This window comes from Pagrus pagrus (genome assembly GCF_965226575.1).
Source record: "Pagrus pagrus genome assembly, chromosome: 21".
NCBI classification, from domain to species: Eukaryota; Metazoa; Chordata; class Actinopteri; order Spariformes; family Sparidae; genus Pagrus; species Pagrus pagrus.
This window is the reverse complement of record NC_140208.1, coordinates 12819787-12844001: the sequence shown is the minus strand read 5'-3', so window position 1 is coordinate 12844001 and position 24215 is coordinate 12819787. Positions and strand designations below refer to the sequence as shown.

General features: G+C 41.4%; 1 protein-coding gene across 1 annotated transcript in view; it reads right to left on the bottom strand.

Moving 5' to 3' along the window:
* svild (supervillin d) overlaps nucleotides 1-24215 on the bottom strand; it is a 45058-nt gene that overhangs the window by 4767 nt on the left and 16076 nt on the right. Inside the window, exons 3-20 of the mRNA XM_084343052.1 lie at nucleotides 22403-22437; nucleotides 18482-18537; nucleotides 15360-15457; nucleotides 14201-14270; nucleotides 12258-12829; nucleotides 11486-11612; nucleotides 5658-5805; nucleotides 5028-5111; nucleotides 4676-4762; nucleotides 4321-4504; nucleotides 3846-4018; nucleotides 2399-2563; nucleotides 2031-2167; nucleotides 1764-1911; nucleotides 1521-1666; nucleotides 1147-1322; nucleotides 731-869; nucleotides 10-310 (exon numbers count right to left, since the gene is read on the bottom strand). Of these exons, the coding sequence (XP_084199178.1) occupies nucleotides 10-310; nucleotides 731-869; nucleotides 1147-1322; nucleotides 1521-1666; nucleotides 1764-1911; nucleotides 2031-2167; nucleotides 2399-2563; nucleotides 3846-4018; nucleotides 4321-4504; nucleotides 4676-4762; nucleotides 5028-5111; nucleotides 5658-5805; nucleotides 11486-11612; nucleotides 12258-12829; nucleotides 14201-14270; nucleotides 15360-15457; nucleotides 18482-18537; nucleotides 22403-22437 (2846 nt within the window). The remainder of the gene's footprint in view (nucleotides 1-9; nucleotides 311-730; nucleotides 870-1146; nucleotides 1323-1520; nucleotides 1667-1763; nucleotides 1912-2030; nucleotides 2168-2398; nucleotides 2564-3845; nucleotides 4019-4320; nucleotides 4505-4675; nucleotides 4763-5027; nucleotides 5112-5657; nucleotides 5806-11485; nucleotides 11613-12257; nucleotides 12830-14200; nucleotides 14271-15359; nucleotides 15458-18481; nucleotides 18538-22402; nucleotides 22438-24215) is intronic.

The following is a 24215-nucleotide window of genomic DNA, read 5'->3' as shown; positions in this document are numbered from 1 at the left end:
CTGACTCACCAAGTGTAGTGATAGAGTACGTCCAGCGGATGATGTAAGTGTCGCCCTCGTGCAGTTGGCCCAGGCTCTCTTTGGGCAGCTCCTCCTCACCGTGCTCTTTGATGTGCCAGGCATCTACAGCAACTGTCGCCAGCTCCGCCTGTCTCCCGTCGTCCGCCCTCACCACACCATGCCCCCTCTGGACGTTCACCCCCTCCAGGACCGTCTTTACCGGCTCTGGCTCGTTGTCCAGCAGGGCCTTGGCGTCACACTGCTGCAGGTCCAAGTCGAACGAAGGGCGTTCAGTGGTGTGGACTGGGCTCTGTGAGGACAAAGGAGTGTTTTAGTCAGTTTTGCATTTGTTGCTTCATTCAATGACTTTTCAAAGACTAAATTCCCTCAAATTCAAGGACCACACATGGACCACACAGATCAAGGTTAGCTACTGTTACTGCACTAAAATTTTTATGAGAACTAGCAGGGTTTTAAGGTTCACTTAACATTCAAGTTCAACCTCAAGTACACAAACTGTCAAGGTTTTTAAGGCTATGACATATGAGTGTTTCTTCTGAATACCTTTAAAAGAGATTGTCAGTTACCTGCACATCAACATCGTGAGCAAGCAAACAAGAAAAAATCAAGAAGTAACCAAATATGAACCCAAAACGGGGACGAACAAGCAAAACAGATTCATTAAAGATTCCACTGAACACAGAGTCACTGTTAGTCCAATCCCATCCACCTTGACTTCCTCAGCTTGAGCTGCTGCTTCCTCCTTCTTCCTCTCGGCCCAGTCCAGGAACTTCTCTTTGAACAGGGCCGTCTCATTGTGCTCCGACAGCCGGCCAAACAGAGTCCAGCTCGGACGACCCTGCCCCTGCCTGGGAATCATACACACACACACACACACACACACACACACACACACACACACACACACACACACACACACACACGAAGAAATCATTTAAAAACCTCTGTGCATCTGCACTGGCATAATGACACCACTAGGGGCTACAATAACACAACAAGTAATCTATTGCACAGCACTGCATTCACCGAGCACAAAGCAGGCACTCAAACACCAAAAGGTGCACCGTAGTGTAAAATCATGTTAGCCTCTATAAAAGGTGGTGGGATTAATGAACTGATACTCACAGAGGCACATTGTTGTCGGTGCAGGAGGCATCTAAAGGATTCACTCTGCAGTTGCTGTAGTCGTAGCTGCCGCTGTAGAGCTGTTTGCCCAGTTTCACAGCAACTTTTCTGTCACTCAAGGACACGTCTTTCCCGTGCCAGACGTATACCTCACTGCCAAAATCGAACACCAACACCTGGTGTGGAGTTTTGGGGAAGAAGGAGAGATCAGGGAGAAAGTTTTTACATGGAAACACAACAGAAACACTGTCTGGATTACTGTGGATGCTTTGGGAATGTCTCTAACACCTCTCCATCTTTTCCAGGTGTAAAATACATCACATTTGTTTTCCACACTTGGAAACATGAGGTCATGGCTCTGGTAGCGGTGTTACCTCTTTAGAGTCGAGCAAGGAGACGCTTGGTATGGAGGCCCAGGCATCTTCATGAGGCACCAGTTTGTCTCCCTGGAGTCTGTACACACCATTAGAGTCCAATATACCACTCTCATACAGCTCGTCCTCCTCGGGCTCCCCTGCTCCTACAAACACACAGACACATACAAAGAGCAGGGTGAGTATGTAAGCATATATGGTGATACTAAACTGTACATGATGGATGTGTGTGTATGTAAGAACCTCTGTATTTGGTCTGTCCTCCCAGCAGGCTCCAGAACTCTCTGGCCCATCTACTATCAGTGTTGATGCCCTCCTCCAGCACCGTCACCTGTGGGGCTTTACACCCGAGGTCCCTCTTGGCCTGAACAAATTGAGCCATCTCCGACGCCTGCTCAACACAAAAATAAAACATATTGTACATTGTACTGAAGTCTTTATGTCGAAACACTCCGCAACTGCTTCTCAGGCTTTCTTCCAACTTTTTATCGTATGTTTAAGTGTCACTACCTTAGCTTTCTCAATGACGTTGGCAAACTCTCCGCTCCACATGAAGCAGTGCTTTGGCGTTATGAGAAGGAAGCAGTCGCCGCTGTTCAGAGAGCTGGCTGTGGGCTCCATCAAGCGCACCTGGACGTGCCTCCGACCTACAAAGAAAAACAGTTTATAGCCTTAATCTGAAACGGAAATTACTGATTTCCGTTTCAGAAAATCAGTCTGACCACTTTTTTGGTTCATTAACTTCTTCAGAAATGACACAAGAAACAGATTTTCACTTTTTTACAAACAGCTATGGTTGATAGATCACAGCTCTTCACACCTGAATTCATAAAGCATGTATACAAAACAAACACAGAAGACTCTGTCGTGTTTCTGACCTTTTATACGGATGAGCATGAGCTTGTAGAAAGGCAGGGTGCTGTTGTTGGTCACAACATCGGTAGACTTGACACTACGCAGGCTGACCTTGCGGAAATTCTCTTTGCTGGCGAGACCCGCCAAGGCCACATCAGCCAGGCCTGGATTTCTGGAGTGTTTTGCCACTTTGAGGGAGAGAGAACGAGACAGGTGACAATTATATAAAAGAAGACAAGTCGACACAGTCATAACACACAAAACCACAACCAGATTTATGACGTAGATCATAAGATACAGGACATGTTTTCAAATTTCTTCTTTCATGTGAGCAGCACTTGACAGCTGATCGTAGCTGCGGTGCTGACTTCCTCTTGCGTGACATGTGAAAAAGTTCGCTGAGGTCAGAGTAGTCTGTGAAGTGCATCGATAAAGAGGAACTGAATATAAGAACTATGCAAGCAGCAGATTAGGACTGAGAATGTAGTATATGAATGTCAGGTACAGCTGCAGAACAGCTTCAGTCCTCGAGTACAGCTAATCAGTATCCAGCTTCGACTTAATATGTTGACTGTGTACACAGTGAAGTAACAGGGTCACTGTTGGCTTCCTGCAGTAATCTGGGTTCTTAATCGTCATGTAAACAAGACACCTGGTCTCTGTAATCAGGTTAGGGAATTAAAGAAATACAACTTCCCACCTTTAATTTTGCTGGAGATAGCAGATGTTTTTGGCCACATATACTTAGAATCATGTTCTGCGTACTTCACCAGAGTTAGTATCACTGTGACGGCAGAATTCATTCCAAAGTTCATCTAAAACTTAAACTGACACAGACACAGAATTGTCTCTATACAGCAAGTCTTAACGATCACCCTTATAAGACTGTGTTAGGGGAGAAATCTGAATCAGACCTGCTGCAAGAGGACATGCAATTTTTTTCGGCTACGATTTTAAGCAAAATATCCTTCATTTCAAATGACTTTTTCTCTTCTCTAGGGAGGAAACCTGTTTTGTGGCAGATTTCACCTGTAGGGCAATAAGATGTTGTCTGACAAATGTTAAACCACTGCAGCTGTGGTTTTGGTATCTTAAACACAACAAATAACATTCATAACTGTATTCTTACAGTCCATTACTGAAGTTTATGTAAGCATGTGATAAGATTTTGTAGATAACCTGTTGGGAAATTTAAGTGGCGTTTCATTTTGCTTTTCTTTATTAGATTCCATATTGAACGCCTGTGATCCATTTTTTTCCTTTATGTCATTTGTTTAAATACGCCAGTACAGCACACTAACACCTTGAGAAAGCACTAAAAGCCACTGGGAACTTGTAGTTTTATCGGGAACAACACAAGATATCAGAAGCTGTAAGTAGCTATCATTACACAGATCATTTTGATTGTGGATTGAACTTTTGCTCTCTGAAAGTTGCAGAGTCACAGTAGGTCAGTCTGAGCAGTCTCACTTCTCTCCACTTGGATCCTCTTGGTCTCCACTGATGCTACGTTCAGCCTCTGCTCGGTGTAGACCTGGCGGATGTCGTTGCGGGCAGCCAGAGCCCGCAGGGGGTTCCTGGAGCCCTGATTCCTTCTGGCTGGTCGAACTGCTCGCTTGTGTTCTGCTACAGCTGAGGTGAGCCTGAAGACATGGATACACCAAAGAGACGTTATTTTAAACTCAAGCAAACAAGGACCTGAGAATTACAGTTGAGAAAAATTAGGAATCATAGGTTATTATTTTAAATGATGTAATGTACAGTAATAAAAAATACATTTAATTTCTGTTGTGTTTCGTGACACGTTAATAAAACAACGAATGCCTAAAGAGGTTTCCTTTAGATGCTTGTTGACTATTTTATTCTTAGACATGATTGATGGCGAATGAAAAAACTAAAACAATGTCAATACGACACAGAAATGTTTTTTAGGGAAATAACTAACTTTGGTGTATCGGCCTGGATCTGGCTGAGGTCCTCCTCCGTCAGCACCACACCTGAGTCCTGGAGAGACGAAGGTGAGACAGATCTGTAGAAGTTGCCGAAGGTCTCGTCATCATCCAGGGTCATCACCTCTTTCTCCGTCTCTGTAGTCACCTCGATGGTGGAGGTCTTGCTTTTGCTCACGCCTGACCCAGTGACCATAGCAGGAAACAAGAGGGATGGAACAGGAAGTGTTACAAAGACCTTTTCTCTGCTAATAAATGTTTTTCTTTCTGTGTTTGGTGTGTTGGATATCCTGTACTGTGAGCTTGAGGAATGTTTTGATTAAAATTCAACAACAAATAGATGCGTTGTACCTTTATTGTGGAGCTTGTCGAGGAAAGACTCCAGCTTGTCGAGTCTTTTATCTCCTTCCACCTTCACATCAGTTCTACTGGAGATTTCTGTTGAGCAAAAATAAACAATCGTGGCTTAATATACTTATGTATTACAATACAAAACCAATTTATGGTAAAATGTATCAAATTCAATTAATAAAAAAAAGGATTTAATTGAAATTTGTGGCATCTGGAGCATCTTGTGACACACACAGCCACACAAGTATCAATATACTTTAAATATTCACAACATCTGCTGTATCAAGTTAATCACTTTATTGATTCACACACTTATGTGCTACTATGTAAGTTGAAGGGAAATGTCTCATACCTTCCAGCGGCTTCACAGGTGTGGCATTAGACTTCTTGAGAGAAATAAGAGGCGACTCTTCCTTTCCGGTGTCCGACACGAGACCTGGAGGAACACATTGGGGAAAATGTACAACTTATGTCAGAGAAACTTGAATTAAAAAAGGGATTTTGAAAGAAAAATGACTGAAACTATCAGTGCATCAAATTTGTTGCATATTTATTTTCTGTCAATCAACTAATCGATTAATGAACTAAGCACTGCAGCTCTAAAGGTATGGTCCTTAGGCCCGAACGTCATGGTTCCCACATTCAGTTTCCAAAAGCTGAAGATATTCTATCCTATCGAATGTGCTTGAGCCTGAGAATGGAGGAGCCAAAGTTCTATATATGATGTTATAAGAGCTAAAATTGTTATTTTTTAATTGTTTGTCTATTTTCACAAAATAGAATAGGTCAGTTAGTTGATTTTCTTTTGTAATTTCACGTCAATTTTTCATTTTCCGTAAAAAAGAAAAAAAGGAAAAAAAACAGGCTACGTGTAAGATCTGACAAGCACTGGATGGAATGCAAAAGTCATGCAGCAGCAGCAGAACAATGAGCACGCTCGACTCCTGTCAAGCCCATCTGAATAAACAAAGTTTAGTTTTACCTCTCTTGGCCATGCGTCCAGCCACAGTGAACTGGATGGAGTCGTTGGCTGCCCCTTTGCCTTTGTTCTTCCACTGCTCCTCCTTGTCTTTAAGGATCTTCATCCTCTCAGCCAGCGACGTTTTGGCAACCGCGTCTACATTGGACTTCTGTTGGAACATTTATTCAGACAGACAGCTGTGAGGAGACTGTGAAGTAAACCATGAGTTCGCAAGAAAGGCTGCACGCGGCCAGGAGTCTACTTAAGATATTGAAGCCACCTCACAGGCAAAACATAATTTATTAAAGATCCCATTACTTCCTAATTTTTCTGGGGGCTTGTGGTTTGTTCCAAGAGCAACTCCTTCCAGAAGTTTTTCACCGTGTTATTTAAACTTTATTTTTACAACAAGAAACATGACGAATGTTGGGGCCTGACAGTAAAACACCAAAATCCCCGTTTATATACTAAGGCAATCCATCACCCCCAATTCAGTAGAGCTTTACTTGGGTGATTTACTCCTGCTGCCATTTTTGCACCTGAACTCCACCATTAAAAATGAATTAGCAGAGGTTTAATGGTCCCCCTGGTCCTACTGGACCCCAGGAGCTGTTAGAGTAATTAATGGTATTCCACTCCAAAATATTTGAGTTTTACAACCCCGCCTGAGTTTTTACTAGCTGCCTTCCTTTATCCCTTCGCTAATAATGAGCAATTCACTGTGTGTAATGTGCCATGAGTGGTGACTTCCTTTTTACAGTACATGTAGGTTACACACAGAGCACTCCTGCAAAGGCAGACCTACATCCACAGAGAAACAGACACAGAAAATAAATAAATACATCCATATGAGTGCAACAGCAGGGCACAGAATGACAAACAAATGACTGGGGTTCCCAAAACTCAGACAGGATTTTTTTTCTTTGTGGATGAAGGATGATGTGAGATCTGCTGACTGTCACTCTGTAACTCAGAGCATCATCTTTACTGTAAGCTCTGAACAGTCGACTTAAACATTCACAGATGTCAGCAGCTTTAAAGCGAGAAAGATGTTGTGGCTGAGGTGGTGAACTGCAGCCAGATGGATTTCTATGTGGGATTGGAATAGGACGAGTTTCTTGCAAAATCAGCAGTCTTTTCTCTAATTCTTTCACATTAAGTGATGTTGATACAAATAGGTGGAATGATTTGTGTGTTTTAACTTGGTTGTCTACACAGTATGTAACTAGATGAAGTTTGTTCCAAGCATAATGTTATGTATTTCAAAATGAAAGGACAAGTAAAGAAATACAGTGAAAATTATATTAAAAGTTCCTCCAGAGGTGTTTTCCTCAAAGAGGTTTCCTTACTTGAGAACTTTACTGACATGCAAAGAGCATATTAACTTAAGATCCACTAAGAGTCTTCATTTTGTAGTTTTTTCATGAAAGCCAATGGCTAGCACATAACTTTGTGTGAAATTCCTGCAGCTTGTTGAAGTTGTATTTTCGCATCACATTTTCAGGATTCATTGTTTAGCTATACAACAGCTAGAACAGTAAGTTTGATGTTTTACAAAAATGGCAGGCTCAAATATCTCTCTGGTATTAGCTCATGACATCAAGACTTGTAGACTTATAGTCTACAGAATAACTTAATTGTTAGACCAACACGTTTCGGCTTGTTGCCCTAATCAGGGTCATCCTGATAAAGGCTTGTTTCATCACAAGCTGAAACACGTTGGTCTAACAATGAAGTTGTTCTGTTAACAACAAGTGCTGCTGGAGTTTTGCTCTTTTTAGACTCTTTTTCCTTCTCCATGCACATTGGAAGTAGGTAAAGTTGTGGCAGAAACCCCAACTCTGCTTATGAATCATGCAGTTTTCAAAAGGCAATCTGCTACTTAAGTATTTTACGAAACTCAGTTCGTAAAACTAGTTATTAATTTTGTGTATCATCAAAAACAAAAGAAATTGTGAAGTTAAGCACCCTGTAGCCAGTGGATGCTTGGTAAAACAGAAGAAAACTAACCTAGTGGTAGAAGAGACTCTGTGACTGGAAGGTCAAAAGTTTAATCCAACAACAGTCTTTGTGTCCTGCAACACATTTATTGTTGAATTGTCCCTGAGCAAGACTCTCCACCCCTGCTGAACCCATCATTTTTGATACCCTGGCAAGGAAGGACCTGGAAAGTGCTCTGCCATATAACAAGAATGTCTTAAAATTGAGATAACAAGCCTGGGGAATCATATGCTATCTGTCCTGAATGAATGTGACACATGCTGCAATATACAAACAGCCAAGTGGTAACAAAATGGAAAAACACCAGTTTCCCTCAAACAGACCAGAGCACACACAGACACACACACATACACACAGACACACATACACCCTCTCTCCTTTCAGTCTCTCACTCAGTTTGTCCTTTCACATGATGTATAGTGTGGTCAAATATTAGCCTGACATGAGAGAAAAGTTCAAAGAAATACATTTAGTCACACTGGCAGACGACACACTAGGGCTGCACATCAAAGTGAGCTCATGCTGATTTCATAACATGAACTAATATGATACATATTCTGACACGCAGAGCTGTTTCTACACATGTCCTTAATCCTGTTTCTTGTGCCTTTAAACTATTAAAGCCCCAAAACAACAACAACAACAATATCTGCCATCTCACACAGTCCTAAAGCCTTCTCACACACTGACACGGCCCCTCCAGCCAGCAGCACATCTCTGGAGTCAATCAGGGAAGGGAAATACCTTGGCCTGACAGGACCCCAGAGAGCGGGGAGGGGAGGAAAGGCTCTGGGCCTCAAACCCCCACAGGAAACCATTTTTCTCAGCCCCGCGTTACTGTACGGTGCTGCCAGTACCTCGGCCAAACCACTGACACAGATATCGACCAACTGAGGGCCAGCAAACCACATTCATGTAGCAACAGCAAGTGTGTTGACAGCTCTGTTTTCTCTGCGGTAATTCCCAGAGTGCGAGAGGATGTCCAGAGCACAGGTAGAAAAATAAGGATGAAAATTAAGAGATTTAAAGCATGCAAAGAGTAGAGCTGCAATGAGCACTTGATTGAAGGAAAATTAAGGAAAGTATTTCAACAATCTAATTGTTTCAGTCATTTTTCAACCAAAATGTCAAACATTTACTGACTCCAGCTTCCTAAATGTAAGGATTTGCTGCTTTTGTGTCCTTAATGATGGTAAATGAAGAGTCTTTGGGTTTTGGACTGTTGGTTGGACAAAAGAAGCAATTTGAAGACGTTGCTTTGGGTCCTGGGAAATTATGAAGAGCATTTTTCACATTTTCTTTGGACATTTTACAGATTAAATGATTTATTGTGGAAATATTCGGGAGATTAATTGACTATGAAAATAATCTTTAGTTGCAGCCCTAGCCAAGAGGCACAAACTGTACATACTTATGCACGTTTACACACACTCACCTGAAGGGACTGGGAAAGGTTGACAGGCAGGTGCCAAAGTCAAAGAAAGGGGGAGAGTCCGCAGGTAAGAACAGAGGAAACTGGAAATAAGGTTAAAGGAGGAGGAATAGCAGAAGAAGAGAAGAGGAAAGGGGAATTATCAGAGAAATATGGAGTAAAGGAGCATAGGAGGGCACAGCAAGAGCTAGACAGAGTGTGTTTTAGCAGAGACATTTACAGTCATTTAAGGTTTGGGAGGATGGGAGAGAAAGGAAAAGGAAAAGGAAATAGACTGTTTATAATCAGTCATGCAGAGAGGGCAGACACTGTAGACTGAAAGCAACACATGACTCATTCCAATTTATGAGGGTATGAAACTAGTCTCACGCAGTTTACTTGGAATCATTATAAATGTCTCAACCTGTTGGTGGATTTCCTACAAATGATTCCATGAGTTGTCTTTTTAAATCGCCTGTTTGAAGAGCCAACACACTCACAATGTATTAGAGATAATCAACTCATCTTTAGTTGATTATCTCTGGGAATCACACCAGGGACAACTGATCATTAGTCTTAATGGACTGGATCAGACTGGTCTTAAATGAGTCATCGCTGGAATACAAACCGAGACATTGAGACGGATTTGAAAAACAGATTGTAGATTGTGTTTGGACAGGACACTTTAAAATGTGTAATTAAATGGACTTCAAACTGCATTTAGATGAAATAACAAAGGTTTTCTCTTGCTTTTTTTTAAATTTAGATACAATGAATCATCTACTAATGTTGCTGCAAACAGGCAAAAGGTAACCTATGACTAACAATCATTACTTTAGACAAGACAGACCCTCTCTAAATTGAATTTATGACAAGGCATCACTTTACAACACAACCGTGGAGCATGGAACAGCTTAGCAGGCTTCACAGGAAACATCTGGAGCTGGTTGAAGCTGACCATGGTGTGTGTACCATGCATGTTACATTCCCTTGTCTCCCACATATCAACCAAAGAGCAACAACATCTGCTCCGGCTTGGGCAGCGCGGGAGATGAAACGACGTGCCGAAACATGTACGACCAATAGCTTTTCCTCAAGGGAAACGGAAATGTAACAAGAATAATCACATGTAAGGAAACGCCCAAAAGCTAATGCCTACATGGCATCAACGGCAATAATTTAGCCGAACCATGCATTATCACCGATGTGAGTTAGTTTCCCAGAGCTGTACAGTAGCAGCTGCAGCGCACAGCAGGTTCCAGACCAGTTCTATAACCTCAGAGAGAATTAAAGGAAGAAATCCGCAAACATTTTGGACACCAGTTTGGCTTTCTTTCATGCGTGTGAGTGTTGAGGATGCAGTTTTCTACCAAATTATTATGGATTTTAGTTTTGCTTCATCATAAATGAAGACAGACCACACAAATCCAAAATGACATCAGTTTTCAGCATTTAATTGACTGGGGATTTGTTCAAATATTTGACCGTCTGCACTTACTTATAAAAGTGGCTTTTTCCAGACTACGAGGAGGATTTATTCAGAGGTTAGGTCATCCTTGGATGAAGGATGAGCCCAAAACCAGAAATCCCCCAAGAGGATCATTGATCTTACCAGACATCAAGCCAAGAGGACGGTCCGTTTAAATAAACATGACATCACTTCAATCTTAAGTGTTTTGGGGATATTCCTTGTGGCACACATCGGGGTTTTCCACTGTTGTAGCGCCATTCTTTACTTCAACTGCTTATTATAGAGTGTAGTGTTGTTTTCCCACTTGAAGACTCAGTAAGGGTGGTCTTGTTTGTTTGGGAGAGCATGTCGAAACCTGCATGAACGTTTATCACCACTTCAAAATATGTCAGTTATCTGAGCATGTGTCTGTTTAATGCTGACCTGTGTAAAACTTAATGACCTCAATGTTTAAGTACATTTAAGAAACACAAAAAGGCTTCCTTATAGAAATAATTATTTTTTAACTCTGAGTAGAAGAAAGGAGAGTGCAAAAACCAACAAAGGAAGGTTTGCAGGTGTTTGGTCATGGTGTAGGGTTTTATTTTTACAATGGGTGAGGGGTGTGTCCCTCTTTCTCTTTGGGAGGCTAGCTAAGCCCTGGATCTCTGGCTTTGGCCACCACTCCCAAATCTGCTGCATCCCCCAAAGCCCTCCTAACCTCACACACCTCTTGGCAGCAACTCCGGGAAATAAGCTGATTCAGCAGAGGAGGAAATGTGTCCGCAGCCAAATCTTTCCCTCCCTGCTCACAAAGCTGAGGGGAAGCCTCGACATATGGCAGGATTTGCTCATTACTGCCCGTTTACACAAAAAACAATGCATTCCAAAAAAAAACTTATTTTTAAGACCCATTATTCACACTGACCAACCACCTACTAAACTACACAACACAAAGAAAGTTTTGCTCAGTAAGTGAAATCTTACCTTTTTCCTCCAAGCGTTTTCAGCATCATGCAGCTGCTCGAAGCGCTCAGATAGTGATGTCTGGACCTGCGGTTTGGCCTTTTTCCCGCGGTCCTTCTTCTCATTTTCACTACTAAAATCTGCAAGTCTGAAGAAGGCAAAAGACAATTTAGTTCTTTAATTTACCTTTTGTAGTGAGAAAAGGTAAACATGACTGAAAATGACTTGTCTACAGTCGATTTGCTTCAAAAGTTCAAAATAATAATATTCTGAAAGGTGCAGCGATATATTGTTTTCTATACATCTGCTGCTGATCCACTGAGCTATAAGAACTAAACCAATATTACAACAACATCTCAATATATAGAGTGTATGCAGTGTTTCTGTTACATTAATTTAGCAGTTTTTATTGATGCAGCTGCTTCAGAATTTTATGAGATATCAACAAGTCGCAAATACACGACTCTACAGAGCTGTTCTCTCTACTGAACTCAAACTGTTGTCCACTCTCTCTCAACTTTGAGGATGAGCAACTAGAACAGTGACAGCAGTCAATCATCCATTAAGTCATGACAACTAAATAAACAATAGCACAAGTACAGCATTTTCTCCTCAGGCAGAGTTTCAGACGGGGCAGAGGATACGATTAGGTTATTGGAGAACAGGACAAAATGTAGATTGAACTCCAACATCAGTTTGGCGAGTAAATCTCTTTTCATTGCATAAACAAAGAGTCCTTATACTTTATATTCCTTCATCATAATGCATTTTTTGTTTGTGTACATCCAATGACCTCTGTTTGAGTGAGGAGCCCTGGCTTCCATCCAAACTGCTCTCCAGCTCCTCGACATCCTCCGACACTGTGGACCGCTCCAGGCTCTCGACAGGCGAGGGACTCCGCATCTCCTCACAGCTCCCCCTGCTGCTACCACTGCTTCCCTCCGTCTGCTGTCTGTCGACGCTGAAGCTCCCTCCATCTGTGATATCATCAGTCAATGACTCATCTTCTCTGTCATTTTTCCCATTGGGCTCTTCATCCATCTCCTCCTCTTCTTCCTCCTCTTCTTCCTCCTCTTCTTCCTCCTCCTCCTCCTCCTCCATCTCATCCTCCTCCATCTCCTCCTCGCTCTCGGGGTGGCTGAGGGTGATGCTGCTTTGTCGGGCCCGCGTGTACTCAGGCGCCGAGCCCTCGCTGTGGTCTGACTCCACGCTGGTGGAGCGGCTTTTCTTTAGGATTCCCTTGATGCCTCGAGGCCCCGAGTCTTGGCGCTGCAGCGAGGCAGGCTGACAGGGAGGAGAGGGAGGGGGGGAGGCGTCTTTGTTCTTGCTGAGGGGGAGAGCTCTGTCCGAGAGAAGACTGGAAGGCTGGTGGAGAGAGGGAGAAAGGGAGCGAAGGTTTGTTTTTGTTTTTTTACTATAAGCCATAATATTTACAATATCTGGTCAAGACAATTAAAGTTGCACTACTACTTGAGGCGAATTATATGGTCCTTGTAACTCTCTGACCAGACCAACAGTTTCCTCTGCAGTTTCCACATAAACAGAAAAAACCCTATTCCTTACTGTTTGTCTCAAGGGTACAAACATATCGAGAAACACATATTCCTGTCCCAACTGCTACTGTTTCTTCTTCTTTCTAACTGCTGTTATCAAGAGACCCTTGATTAGTATGTGTCAGATGAGCAGCATGAGGGGGTTAAAGAGATATAGAAGAGGTGATAAGTAAAAGAAAAAGAAAAAGAAGATGACTAAGGGCCGGATAAAGCAGAAACAATGGTGATAAGAAAAAGACATTGAGTGAAAATCCAGAAGTTGAAGGGGGGAAAAAAAAGAGGCAAACAGTGTGTCAACGAAGATTGATTCCTTTGTCAATTAATCTGCACGTTTGTTGTTTTTTCTTGAAAAAACACACATGTTGATAGAAAACACATGTTGCGTTGAGTAATGTTGTAAATGTAAGACAAAAGCCATTTGTAATCTGAGCTACCATAAAATATGAACTTTAAAATGCATTTAAAGAGTAATACTTTTCAAAATACTGTAAATAAATGTATATCAAACATGGACAAGCAATAACCCATAATCACACCCATATGTTGATGCTTAGATGATACAACAGCAGCTGGAACAACAGCAGACGACCTCCTGACAGGTCAAAGGTCATGTGGGAGTGCTGATTTAGGGGGAGATGAAGGCAGAAACAGATCGTGGGGCCAGCTGGGTGTAATAGTGCAACGCTAACCGGGCGGCCGTCTTAAATGAAAAACATCAGTGTATGACGTGTGGGGTGTACAGTATCTGTAGGTACTTTCAACATTTTAAGATCTGACATAATCATACTTTGTCCAGATGAATCTAGGCATGTGTGTGTGTGTGTGTGTGTGTGTGTGTGTGTGTGTGTGTGTGTGTTTGCATTGCAACTGTACAGCAGTGACATGAATTACAATCTAAACTTCAGCTTTAAAAACAAAAAACTAAACTAAAGCAGACCCGGAGGTAAACAGAGCCAAAGTTAAGGTGAGTAACAGTTTTGGAATTGGCTCGCATGTGGTGGAAACATTTTTTCAGAATTACAACAGCAGTGGTCAAAAATATGATCTCTCTAAACACAATCCACAGAGATGGCTTTTATGTAAGAGCCCACTGAGTTTTAAGGACACCTTTGCAGTAGTACTGAGTTGTATAAAATCTTAAGAAAACATTACCTTTTTATAAAATGGGGAAAAAACTACTGACCTTTTCTTCAACATGTTCATCTGTGGCCTCTTTCTCATCCATTACTTTGTTTCTATCAGTTTTGGAGAGTCTGGAATGTCAGAGAAAAAAGGACAAAGATGGTGGGAACAGACAGAGGAATAAAAAACATTTTTAAAATTTGCAGGAGAGCGCTCTGAAGTGAATTCAAACCACAAAGAAATTGTTACCAATTACATTGATTAGGTTATGCCAACTAAGAATACAGTAGTATATCACCACCCTGAATTGACTGTCGCTTGAATCAAAGTTGTATTAACAGCTGCAGAAGATGTTTTGTTTTCCTTGATCATTACAAACACATAGGGCGTTGCCAAAATCAATACACAAGTCACTGATTTGCTGATAATCAATCTAGGCTCTGAGCCAGCACAATGATAAACACTCTGAACTTCACTAATACACCACAGCAAACCCTGGCAGGTTAAGTAGGTACACACACTCATTATCACTGACTCATCTTATGTGGGTGTGTTTAACCTTTGGAAGACACTGATGATCAGACACATTCAGTTTTGCTTTTGTAGTGAGGACTTCAAACTGCACAGTTTTTGTGCTTGTTTTGATTGGCTTATTCCATGCAGTGCATTAGAGCTTTGCTGCAAAAGATCAAGGACAAGGGCCAGTTTCAATTCGTCAGATATACTGATATCACATCTGACTTTGGTCCAGACCCTCTTACTCCAGTGGTTACAGTGCTGAATACATTCTGGCTCTCACTGCTGCCGCTATTAACTTCAATCTGGTTTGCAGCACCATGGCTCCCTGAGTGTGTGCGTTTATGCATGTGTGCCACAGAGTGTGCGGTACCAGAGAAGGTCTGCAGGTTTATCTGGTTTATCTCTGCACCAGTATACATCATTAGACAGCCTTGAATTGGCCTGTAATTATCTCTGTGCTACATACAATCGCTGTGTGTGTGTGTGCCAGCTGGTTTCAGGTTGAATCTGTTTGTTCAGTCCGCTTTTGTTGTAGCACATGTCTCTTAGATAATCTCTTACTTGAATGGTGAAAAAGAAGACTCCATTCCCAGTTTAAATACAATTATCTGATAAAACTCTCCCACTGTGCAGTTTCCCTAATAAATCGATACTTCTGCTCTCCTGACTGATTCATTCTACTGAGACTATGACCTGCCTACCCGGTAGAGGAATCCTCTTCGTCGCTGCTGGTCAGCTGTGACTTTAGCCTGTTGTTGCCACATCGGCCGCTGCTTCCATCCTCTGCCCCCTCCAGGTCCTACAGACAAAAACAAGTTTGTAGCTCAAAGGTTAGTATTACATTTGAAAGACATTCCGCCAAAGTCCTACACCAGCTGTGAAAAACAAATCTTGATAGGGGAAGTGAATGAATGAATGAGGCTCCACCCAAACACTTGAGCAAAACACTTAACCCTTGCAAATACTCCAGTCGAGTTGCTCAGAGTTTAAAGCTGTAGCGTTCAAGTGATTGTGAAGTATCTGCCCACCCTGAGTACATACAATAAAAACTAAAACGGAGAGAGATGAGTTATGCTGGTACTGCATTTTCCACATTAAAGTGAAGTGCCCTCAAGGGAGCCATTTTTATTTTTTAAAGGTTAAAATCTATCTTTAAAGGTTAAAAATTCCCTCCAGACATATCATAGGAAATAAAAATACTGTATTAATAATTTGTGTCTGACATGATTTTCCATTAAAAACTCCTATTATTTGGTTAAATATTCTAAAATTTACATCTACTCCTGTTATTGATAAACTCATAATCTATGAATATGCCAGCGTGTATTTAGAAAGTTGAATTCTGTCCCAGTTCTACTTCACTGAAATGTCCATCCTCAGTGTTTGTGTGCTGAAAGCTTCATATCACACTTGTGTAAGTTGCTTACTGGACTGTGATTGGCTTCAAACTAGTCGTGATGTCACAAAATAAAGCTCGTAAAAAAAAAAAGATTAAAGGTGAGCACAGAGAAACATCTCAATTCAGCAGATGAATTTGAATTTAAATTTTAAAACCTTTTTTGAGTTTAGCGCTTTAGTTTCCCCAAATTTTCTGCCTTTCCACTCGTTTTTCTGTGTTTTTTAGGCACATGAAACAGATGGATGGAAATGCACCTACTGACTGTTACCTACCACAATATTAGCTGTACAGTATAATGATTACAAACAGAAAAACAATACCTAGACTTGTTACAAATTCTAGTTCAACCTAAACCAATATAATCTTTCATAGTCTCTCAGACACAAACAGTGTGAACCATGCAGCTGTGTCAGATTCTTTGTCAGTAAACACTTTACCAAGGCCCTGGGGTGACCTGTTGAAGATAAGTGGATCTCCAGCTGTGAGCCAAGCAACAGAAATCAAATGCTCTTTTCTCACAAAATTGCACCCCCAAAGCCTACAGAATTAGAGGCCTCTTACACTCTCTGATTATAAAAAAGGAACTTATTTTTCCACCCAGCATGAATAAAAAAACAAGTTTTTATAGACTCAGGAAATTCAGTCTGGAAATTTGAAATATAAACGAGGTGTATCTTTGTCCAGAAGTCTCTATGTATACATTTTTATAGCCTCCATCCGTGCTGGAAAGCAGACATAGTGTAACCTCACTCCTATTCAGTTTCTCCTGCTGGAGACACTGACTCACCGGCTGTCAACAGGGACTGTGGAGGAGAAATGAGTGATAAGGGAAAAGTGAAGACAGCAGAGGAGCATCTATCACTGCTGATGACTTTCAAGTGAGACACCTTAAAATAACAGGGATTTAGGGTAGGACACAGGACGGAGAGAGCTGAAAAAAGATAGAACAAAAGTATTATGAGTGTGAGAGCCTCGCTTGTTTTCCCAGCAGGTTTTTGGTCGGAGCAACTTACTGCCATCTGGGTTCACTTGGCCAACCTTGGCACTGCTCCTGGTCTGTAAAGGCCAAGCTAGAACAGCTATTTACATCCAATATTACGAAACCTAACCACTTCTGAAACCTAAGCAGCCTGGGAAAGTGGGGGAATCTCTGCATTTTCAAGAGCACATGTGTATATCTATCATAAGATTGGGGACATTATCAAGTTTCTGTTTCTGAGTGGATCTTTTAGCTCTCTAGACTTCTCTTCCCACCATTGCTTTAAGACCTCCAGTGGGTGTGAAGTCATGACTTTGGCCAAGTGTGCATCCAGGTGCAGGACAGCTCAGAGCTGTATGGAACAGCTCAATTTGTTATTAATGGAGCAAACTTCCCGAGAGGGTTGAAGTGTACACCAGCTGCACTGGAAAGAGCTGGGAGTAAATCAGAAAAGGAAATGAGAAGAATCAACAGTAGACTGTAGAAAAATGCAGATAAATCTGTTAAATCACTGTGATTATATATTGATGTTTTGAAGCTTGGATTTGGTTTAGTGTGTGATGTCATTTGGAGCTATCACATTTAAATCTGGGCTGAGTTGAGAATAGCAAGCGGCGAACACCACGGCTGACTGCCGAGATGCCTGTCAATGGGTTGGAGCCTTTGTTGGCCTAGCTGCTTGAAAGCTTTAATTAATTACTCATTGATGAAGTAAGTAACAATCATGTTGAAATTATTTTTGACAGATATTGTGATTGCGGTATGATTTATGATTTGTCGGAATGATTTTTGCATCACAGTTTTCAGTTTCGCTGAAAACAATAATTATGATATTATGACATTTGTTTGGCTCGGTACTAAACAAACGTGTTTTCTTACATCTGGAGAACAAGATTTATATTCCAGGGCATCTCTGCTACAGCTCAGACAAAGGTGCTTTTTCCAGGGCTTCCACACCCTTAGGTTTGCATCTTTTGTATTTAACACATAACACGGCCCTCGTATACATAGGGATATACTAAATATCAAGCCACAAGCTTGGCTTTGGTGACTGCACACAGCTCTCCAGAAGACCCGACCTCATTAGCGCAGTGATAAACTCTCCAACTTTGAGGAAATTTAGGTGAATGCATGGAAACAAGACAACTTTGTAATTACTTTAAGTCTTCTGCCCCCACCGCCTGTGCTAGTCTAGCATGAACCAGTCTGTCCACTGACAGTAGAGAGACCAAACTGATAGCAGACAAGCTGACCCCTAACTTCCAAAGTAATAGAGAGTTGCTGCGGTTAGTAATTTTAATATAATTACAAAATTTTAAATTGTGAATTATGCCCAACACTGCTTGGGACTAGAAGTTGTTCAAACTTATTCTCCAGTAAAAAGAAACAGTGAATCATGGTTTAGATACACAAAACATTTTGATAAAGGGAGTTAGAAGTCAAACCTTGAAAAGAGACATGTTGGACGTCCTCTGGGCTGAGTCCGCAGGCTTCTTGTCAGCTAAAAAGAATACACACACAAGGCTGACCGTGAATACAACAGAGAGCACACATTTGCACTAACAGTGCATCAGGGTGTCATCTTACAATCAGGGTTTAAGATGGACAGTGTGTGTTTGGTATCCACAACATAATGCATCGTTGATGGATGGTCAAACAGACACTGGCTTTTAGTAAGTGGAGAATACAATTGCAAGACTGAGCACAGAAACTTGCACAAAGGTAGATTAAACAGGCAAATCAGTCTATGCCTGAGAGAACAGTCATACAAACTCCCACACACACCAATCTCTTTAAAAGTCAAGACATGCTGTACTCAAGGGGGCAATATACACAGCAGAGTCTTTCCAGGTAAGGTGGAAGTTTTCCTTGCCGTGGATAACAGCTTGAAAAATTACAGGATATTATATTATAGGCTTCTGCAGTTCTTTGGATCAGATAAAATAGAGATATTTCCTGTCTCAGAGTTGGTTTGAAGAGTCACTAGACTCAGAGTTTATGATTAAACAATGTACTTGTGTAAGAAAGGAATATTATTACTGTGTGTGGGCATATGAGCAAGAGAGAAATGATTTCATGGGAGTTGTCTAATCAAAAACAGCCCTGAGAATATACACTTCTAATGCGAACAAAAGCAAGCCATTAAATTTAATGGTATTCTCAAACAACACAAATTTCTTAAGTCAGCACACTCAAACCCCCTCTCCCACTCTAAGTCTGTTTTTATTGCCTCGACAATGGGAGACTTCAAGCCAAAATTGTTCCCCCTCTTAGAAAAAAAGAAAAAAGGAACAAACAAATCTCTGTCAAACTTTTTTTTGGTCCCCTTTTCCACTGGAAACAAAAATGTTCCGCTGAGGCCATATACTCTAGTTTTGATTTATGTTTCTAGGCTCCCCTGCTGTCCAGAACTTTGCTTGATTTAGTTCAGGTGATGAAACGTTATGCATTGCAGACTGGTGACTCCACTCAGACTGCACTCTTTTAGCTTTGACTCGGGTCCAATCTTTTTTACATCATCATCCATCCACCGTCCAAGCCAGCGACGGAGAAAGAGAGAGAGAGAAAAAAAAAAGAAAAACTCAAGACATGGAAAAACCTCCACTTAAGTTTACTGACTTCTCCACAAGTGTTTTAATCCATCTTATCCACCAGTTACAGCTGCTGAGAACTTATTGGATGCACCTTTGACCTTGTAATGACCAGTAGAGCTTGCACATATGTGAATATTAGCCAAAAAGGGTTCAATAAATCAGTATATTGTGTTCTTCTCGCTGGCTTGTGGGAGAGCTTGAGGGTCGGGGAAACCCTTGATGTGACCATGAGAGGCACTCTGGCTCAGAGCACCGAATCCTCTGCCAGCTTGGACAGGAAGCGCCATCAGCCATGTGAACGCACTGCCAATGCTCTCACACGCTCTAGCCATCACACACGCACATATCTCAATTAAAGATGAACACTGACTGCCCTTTGTTCCTATTTCTGTGTCTTTGGTCCTTTAAGTACAAGTTTAGCTCTCGTCTTCCAACCACAGAAATACACTGCCCCCTTTTCTTCTCTAATCAGTTAATCTACATGCCGTGTTTGGGAGGTAATCAATCAAAGTATGGTAAATTGTGCATTTACATCTTTTGTCCAAAGCACTTCTCAAGGTTTTTGCTGCTCATTCATAGCATGCTGGCCTGACCATCGGGAGCAATGTGGGGTTCAGTGTCTTGCCCAAGGACACTTTGACATGAGGACAGGAGGGAGTGGGGATCAAAAACACCAACCCTCCGATCAGTAGACTACTTACTCTATCTCCTGAGCCACAGCTGCCCCAAAGCAACCGAATTCAGTATTATTTCTGTTAGGCTTGGGGGATATTGTTCCACCCAAATATATCAATAGATAATATTAACGTCTTACAGCAAGACATGTAGCCTCAATCAAATCCCTTGGCTGTGCATTTTCTCTCACTTTAAACCCGAAATAATGCCAAACTGGTGAGCTGGCGTTTTTAGAAACTAAGTCCTCCATGTCTATACATTAATGCACTGCATGCTGCTACATAAGGCCAATTAACCTGTAGTAACCTCTGCCAGTCCCGTCTTATTCCCATCTGCCATGACAGCTCAGCATGCATTTTTCTTTTCAAAATAAAAGCCTGAAGCTGCTGTAAGAGCTGTTGGTAAATCTATGTTGTAGATAACTGCAAATATCGTAATATTCACTGATATCTAATATCAGCCCAAAGCCTAATTTGTATACTGTTTTAATTAATCAAGCCTTCACAATGTTCCTATATACTGTATAGATGTTGCGATTCACATTTTTGTCTCAATCAATGACAGGACATGTTTTTTTTTCAAGTAAAACAGTAGAAAACCATTACACTCAATGTGATGAACATGGTTTTAACGTTTTTATAGTGTAATTTAAAATACTTTATTAAATAATCTTCCACATGTATTAACAAATGACATATAACAGCTGGGAAACACTCAGTTAAGTAACAAATACAGTAATTTTATGTCCTGTCTGTGTTAATAGATGTAAAACTGTGTGTGGCAATATGCAGCAGTGAGTAAATGATTAGTACCCACTGACTGTTCACGTCTGTCTTCATGTTGTGTTTTAAATTTCACAACTTTTTCATCATAGATCAGACCCATTTTTCCTGAGAAGGACCATGAACCTGGATTTGTGCAATGAACACAGCTTTTCCCACGGCATTTGGTGAGTAAGCGCTTGAGTCAAACTCACTAATCGGTGTTTGGATAAACCTTTTATTTATTTGCACATGGATAGACCAGCTCAGTCATTTACTACTTATTACGCATGCTGTGCACATTCACATGAAGAAAGTCCAGGTCCAATGTGATGTTTTAATCCATGATTGGATTGAACAACTAGCAATTCTATGGACAGGACATAGAGATCGGACAGTCAGCTGGCATATAATATAATATAACCTTGACATAATTCCATCCATTTGACTATATTTGAGATAACATTTCGACTCGATCTTCCAGACTTCCTGGCTGACTTGTGAGGTCAAGAAATAGCTGAGCAAATAAGACATATTACACAACACTGTTTCTGAATACTGACGCTGCTGCCTTGCTCCAGGGAGCGTCCCATCACCTCTCTCTCTGTCTGTCACTATAACTCTGTCTCTTGTGCAGTCTTGAACACACACGAACACACACACACACACACACAAACGTCACTGACTGGCAACTAAGCAAGCACAAAGAAAGACCGCTAAATTGAATACATAATCAGAGGAACACACACCGCTGACACAGACAGGCAGGCGGCAGACAGACAGACTGACGGACAGACTCTGTGGGCTCAGGTGGCTGAATGTGAATCATAAAAGCAGGCAGCAGTGTAAACTTAGCCATTTTCTTCTCCCTATAGCAGCAGGCTCCAAAATTAGTTCATAATGCGAGCTGGCTGAAACAAGCTTCCAGAGTAATTGCACATGATCCAGCCTTTGCTCAGAAACGCACATAAGTCTAAGCGCGCACCCACTAATTCGCAGTCTTTGAACAAAAACTCTGCAGACACGTGCCAAACATTATCTCCCTCATTTTTTGGAGAGAGGAAACCATCGCCTGAGGCAAAACATTCACTTTGAATTATACAGCGGACAAAACAGAGCCAAAGACATCGGTAGATCTGTTTTCTTTCACTCCTCATCAGTGGCAGAGTATTAAACAGCCAACATCTATAAACCAGGTAGGTGATCTGACATCAGCAATGAGCTCAGTATTCCTTGAACACTGAGTAATACAGAGAACTTGAGTGAGTTCAGGGATAATGCGGTCTGTGGAACAATAGAGGATCTGAGTGTGGTGAAAGTGGAGAGTTCGTCTTACCCTTTGGCTCCTCTGTGTCATCAGTTTCCAGCAGCCTAGGGGAGACAGAGATAAATGAGGTCACTCTTTAACATACTGAAGCGATGACAGAAATGACTTGCCTGTTACTTGCAAACTAGACAGAAATCTGGGAATATCACTTACGCAACTATAATCCAAAAATGTGCACTCAAGCCACATTAAAAAAGAAAACAGCAGCTGCAGAAAGCCACCAATTATATTGCCTCGTATGATACGCTACAACATTTACTCATGCTTTTCTTCCAGTCCCATGTTGGCAATGATATAACAGCACTGCCTGGGTAGCATGTGAAGATGGCCATTCATCTCTAAGTAATGGGCGTTAAATATGGATGGGGACAGCAGCTGCCTATGGGGTAGCAGTGATGATGTAACAGGAGGAGGGGACACGACTGCGCTAAACACACAAAGAGAATCATGGTGGACATCTGGGAGGGGTCAGAGGTTACTGAGGAAGGGGAGATGGCCCCAAGTCGAACTGCAGGTTCGGGATACAGGGCAGGCATTTATTCTAAAGGACTGGTTTTGGCTCAATAAAGGCAGACACACTTGAATGTGCAGTTCACTGTGCTCCAAAAGCCACAACCATGCAAATTTGAGCTGTGGAGTGCAGAAAATAAATGAACATACAGTAAATAAACAGCAGCAGTTTCAATTAGCTAAATGACAGTGATTTGTGCAGTCGCCAATAATTACATTAAAAGGGAACTATTTAGATATGTAGGGTTTTTTCCTTTTTTTTTTTTTTTTTACACGCAAAAATTATTTGATTTCAGCCTCTTAAATATGTTCTGTTTTCATTACTCTTCTATGACCGTTAACAAGACATTTGAGGACATCATCCTGTGCTTTTGGGTAATTTTCTTACATATTCTGGACTAAACAACTAATCGATTAATTGGGGGAGGGAGGCACAATGTTGTTTCTGTCAGTTGTTTGCATGAAAAGTGATGTAAAGTGAAGTGGAGAATGTACACGGAGCGCTACAGTATAAAGAGAAGTTCAAACTGCTTACTCTCTGGCATCCGCACACCTGGCCAACCACTGCGTGAAGTGGTGAAGAATGTCTGGGTGACGGTTTTGGAAAGTGACTGAAATTGTCAGACTCAAAGGTGTTGGGGGACGGGGTTTCCAAAGCTATTTGACCATCTGGATTCACTTTTTTCTCCACTGGCAAAATGGAAAGTAAAAGTCCAAATTTTAGCTGCCATCCAATACATTACCATTATCCTTTCAGCTGGTGAGCACAGCAAATCAACCAGCCACCGCATATTTTACCAGCCTCTGGCTGGAGGCTGGTGCTAATTTTAAACCCTGCTTGTCATAAAGTATAGTGGTCCCTTTAATGTGGACTGTGCAGCTGTATTATAAAGGAAAAAACAAAAAAACAAAAATATAATTAATTATTGGATCTGACTCAGTATTCCCTGACTTTTCCTTGGACTGGTGTCATGTTTGAATCCCAAAACATTGTTGAAAAGTAATTTTCACAGCAGTATGCCATTACGAGTAATTTGAGGCTTCGGCTTGGCAACCACGGAAAGTTTTGACAGTTTTGGGCTGGCACGCCTCAGTTCAGACTTGTGATGTAGTGGGGAATCCAAAAATGCCAGGCCAATGTATTTATTGAGTGTGAATATGTGGTAGTTGGAGATGGAAGATCACAAATGGCTGTAGGTGTAACAATAATCAAAAGTAATGTAATACACAGCAGTCTGTGCTGTGTAATATACAGATACACTTTAAAATGATTAATTAACTTAAGCTTCATGGGTAAAAGCACTACAGTGCG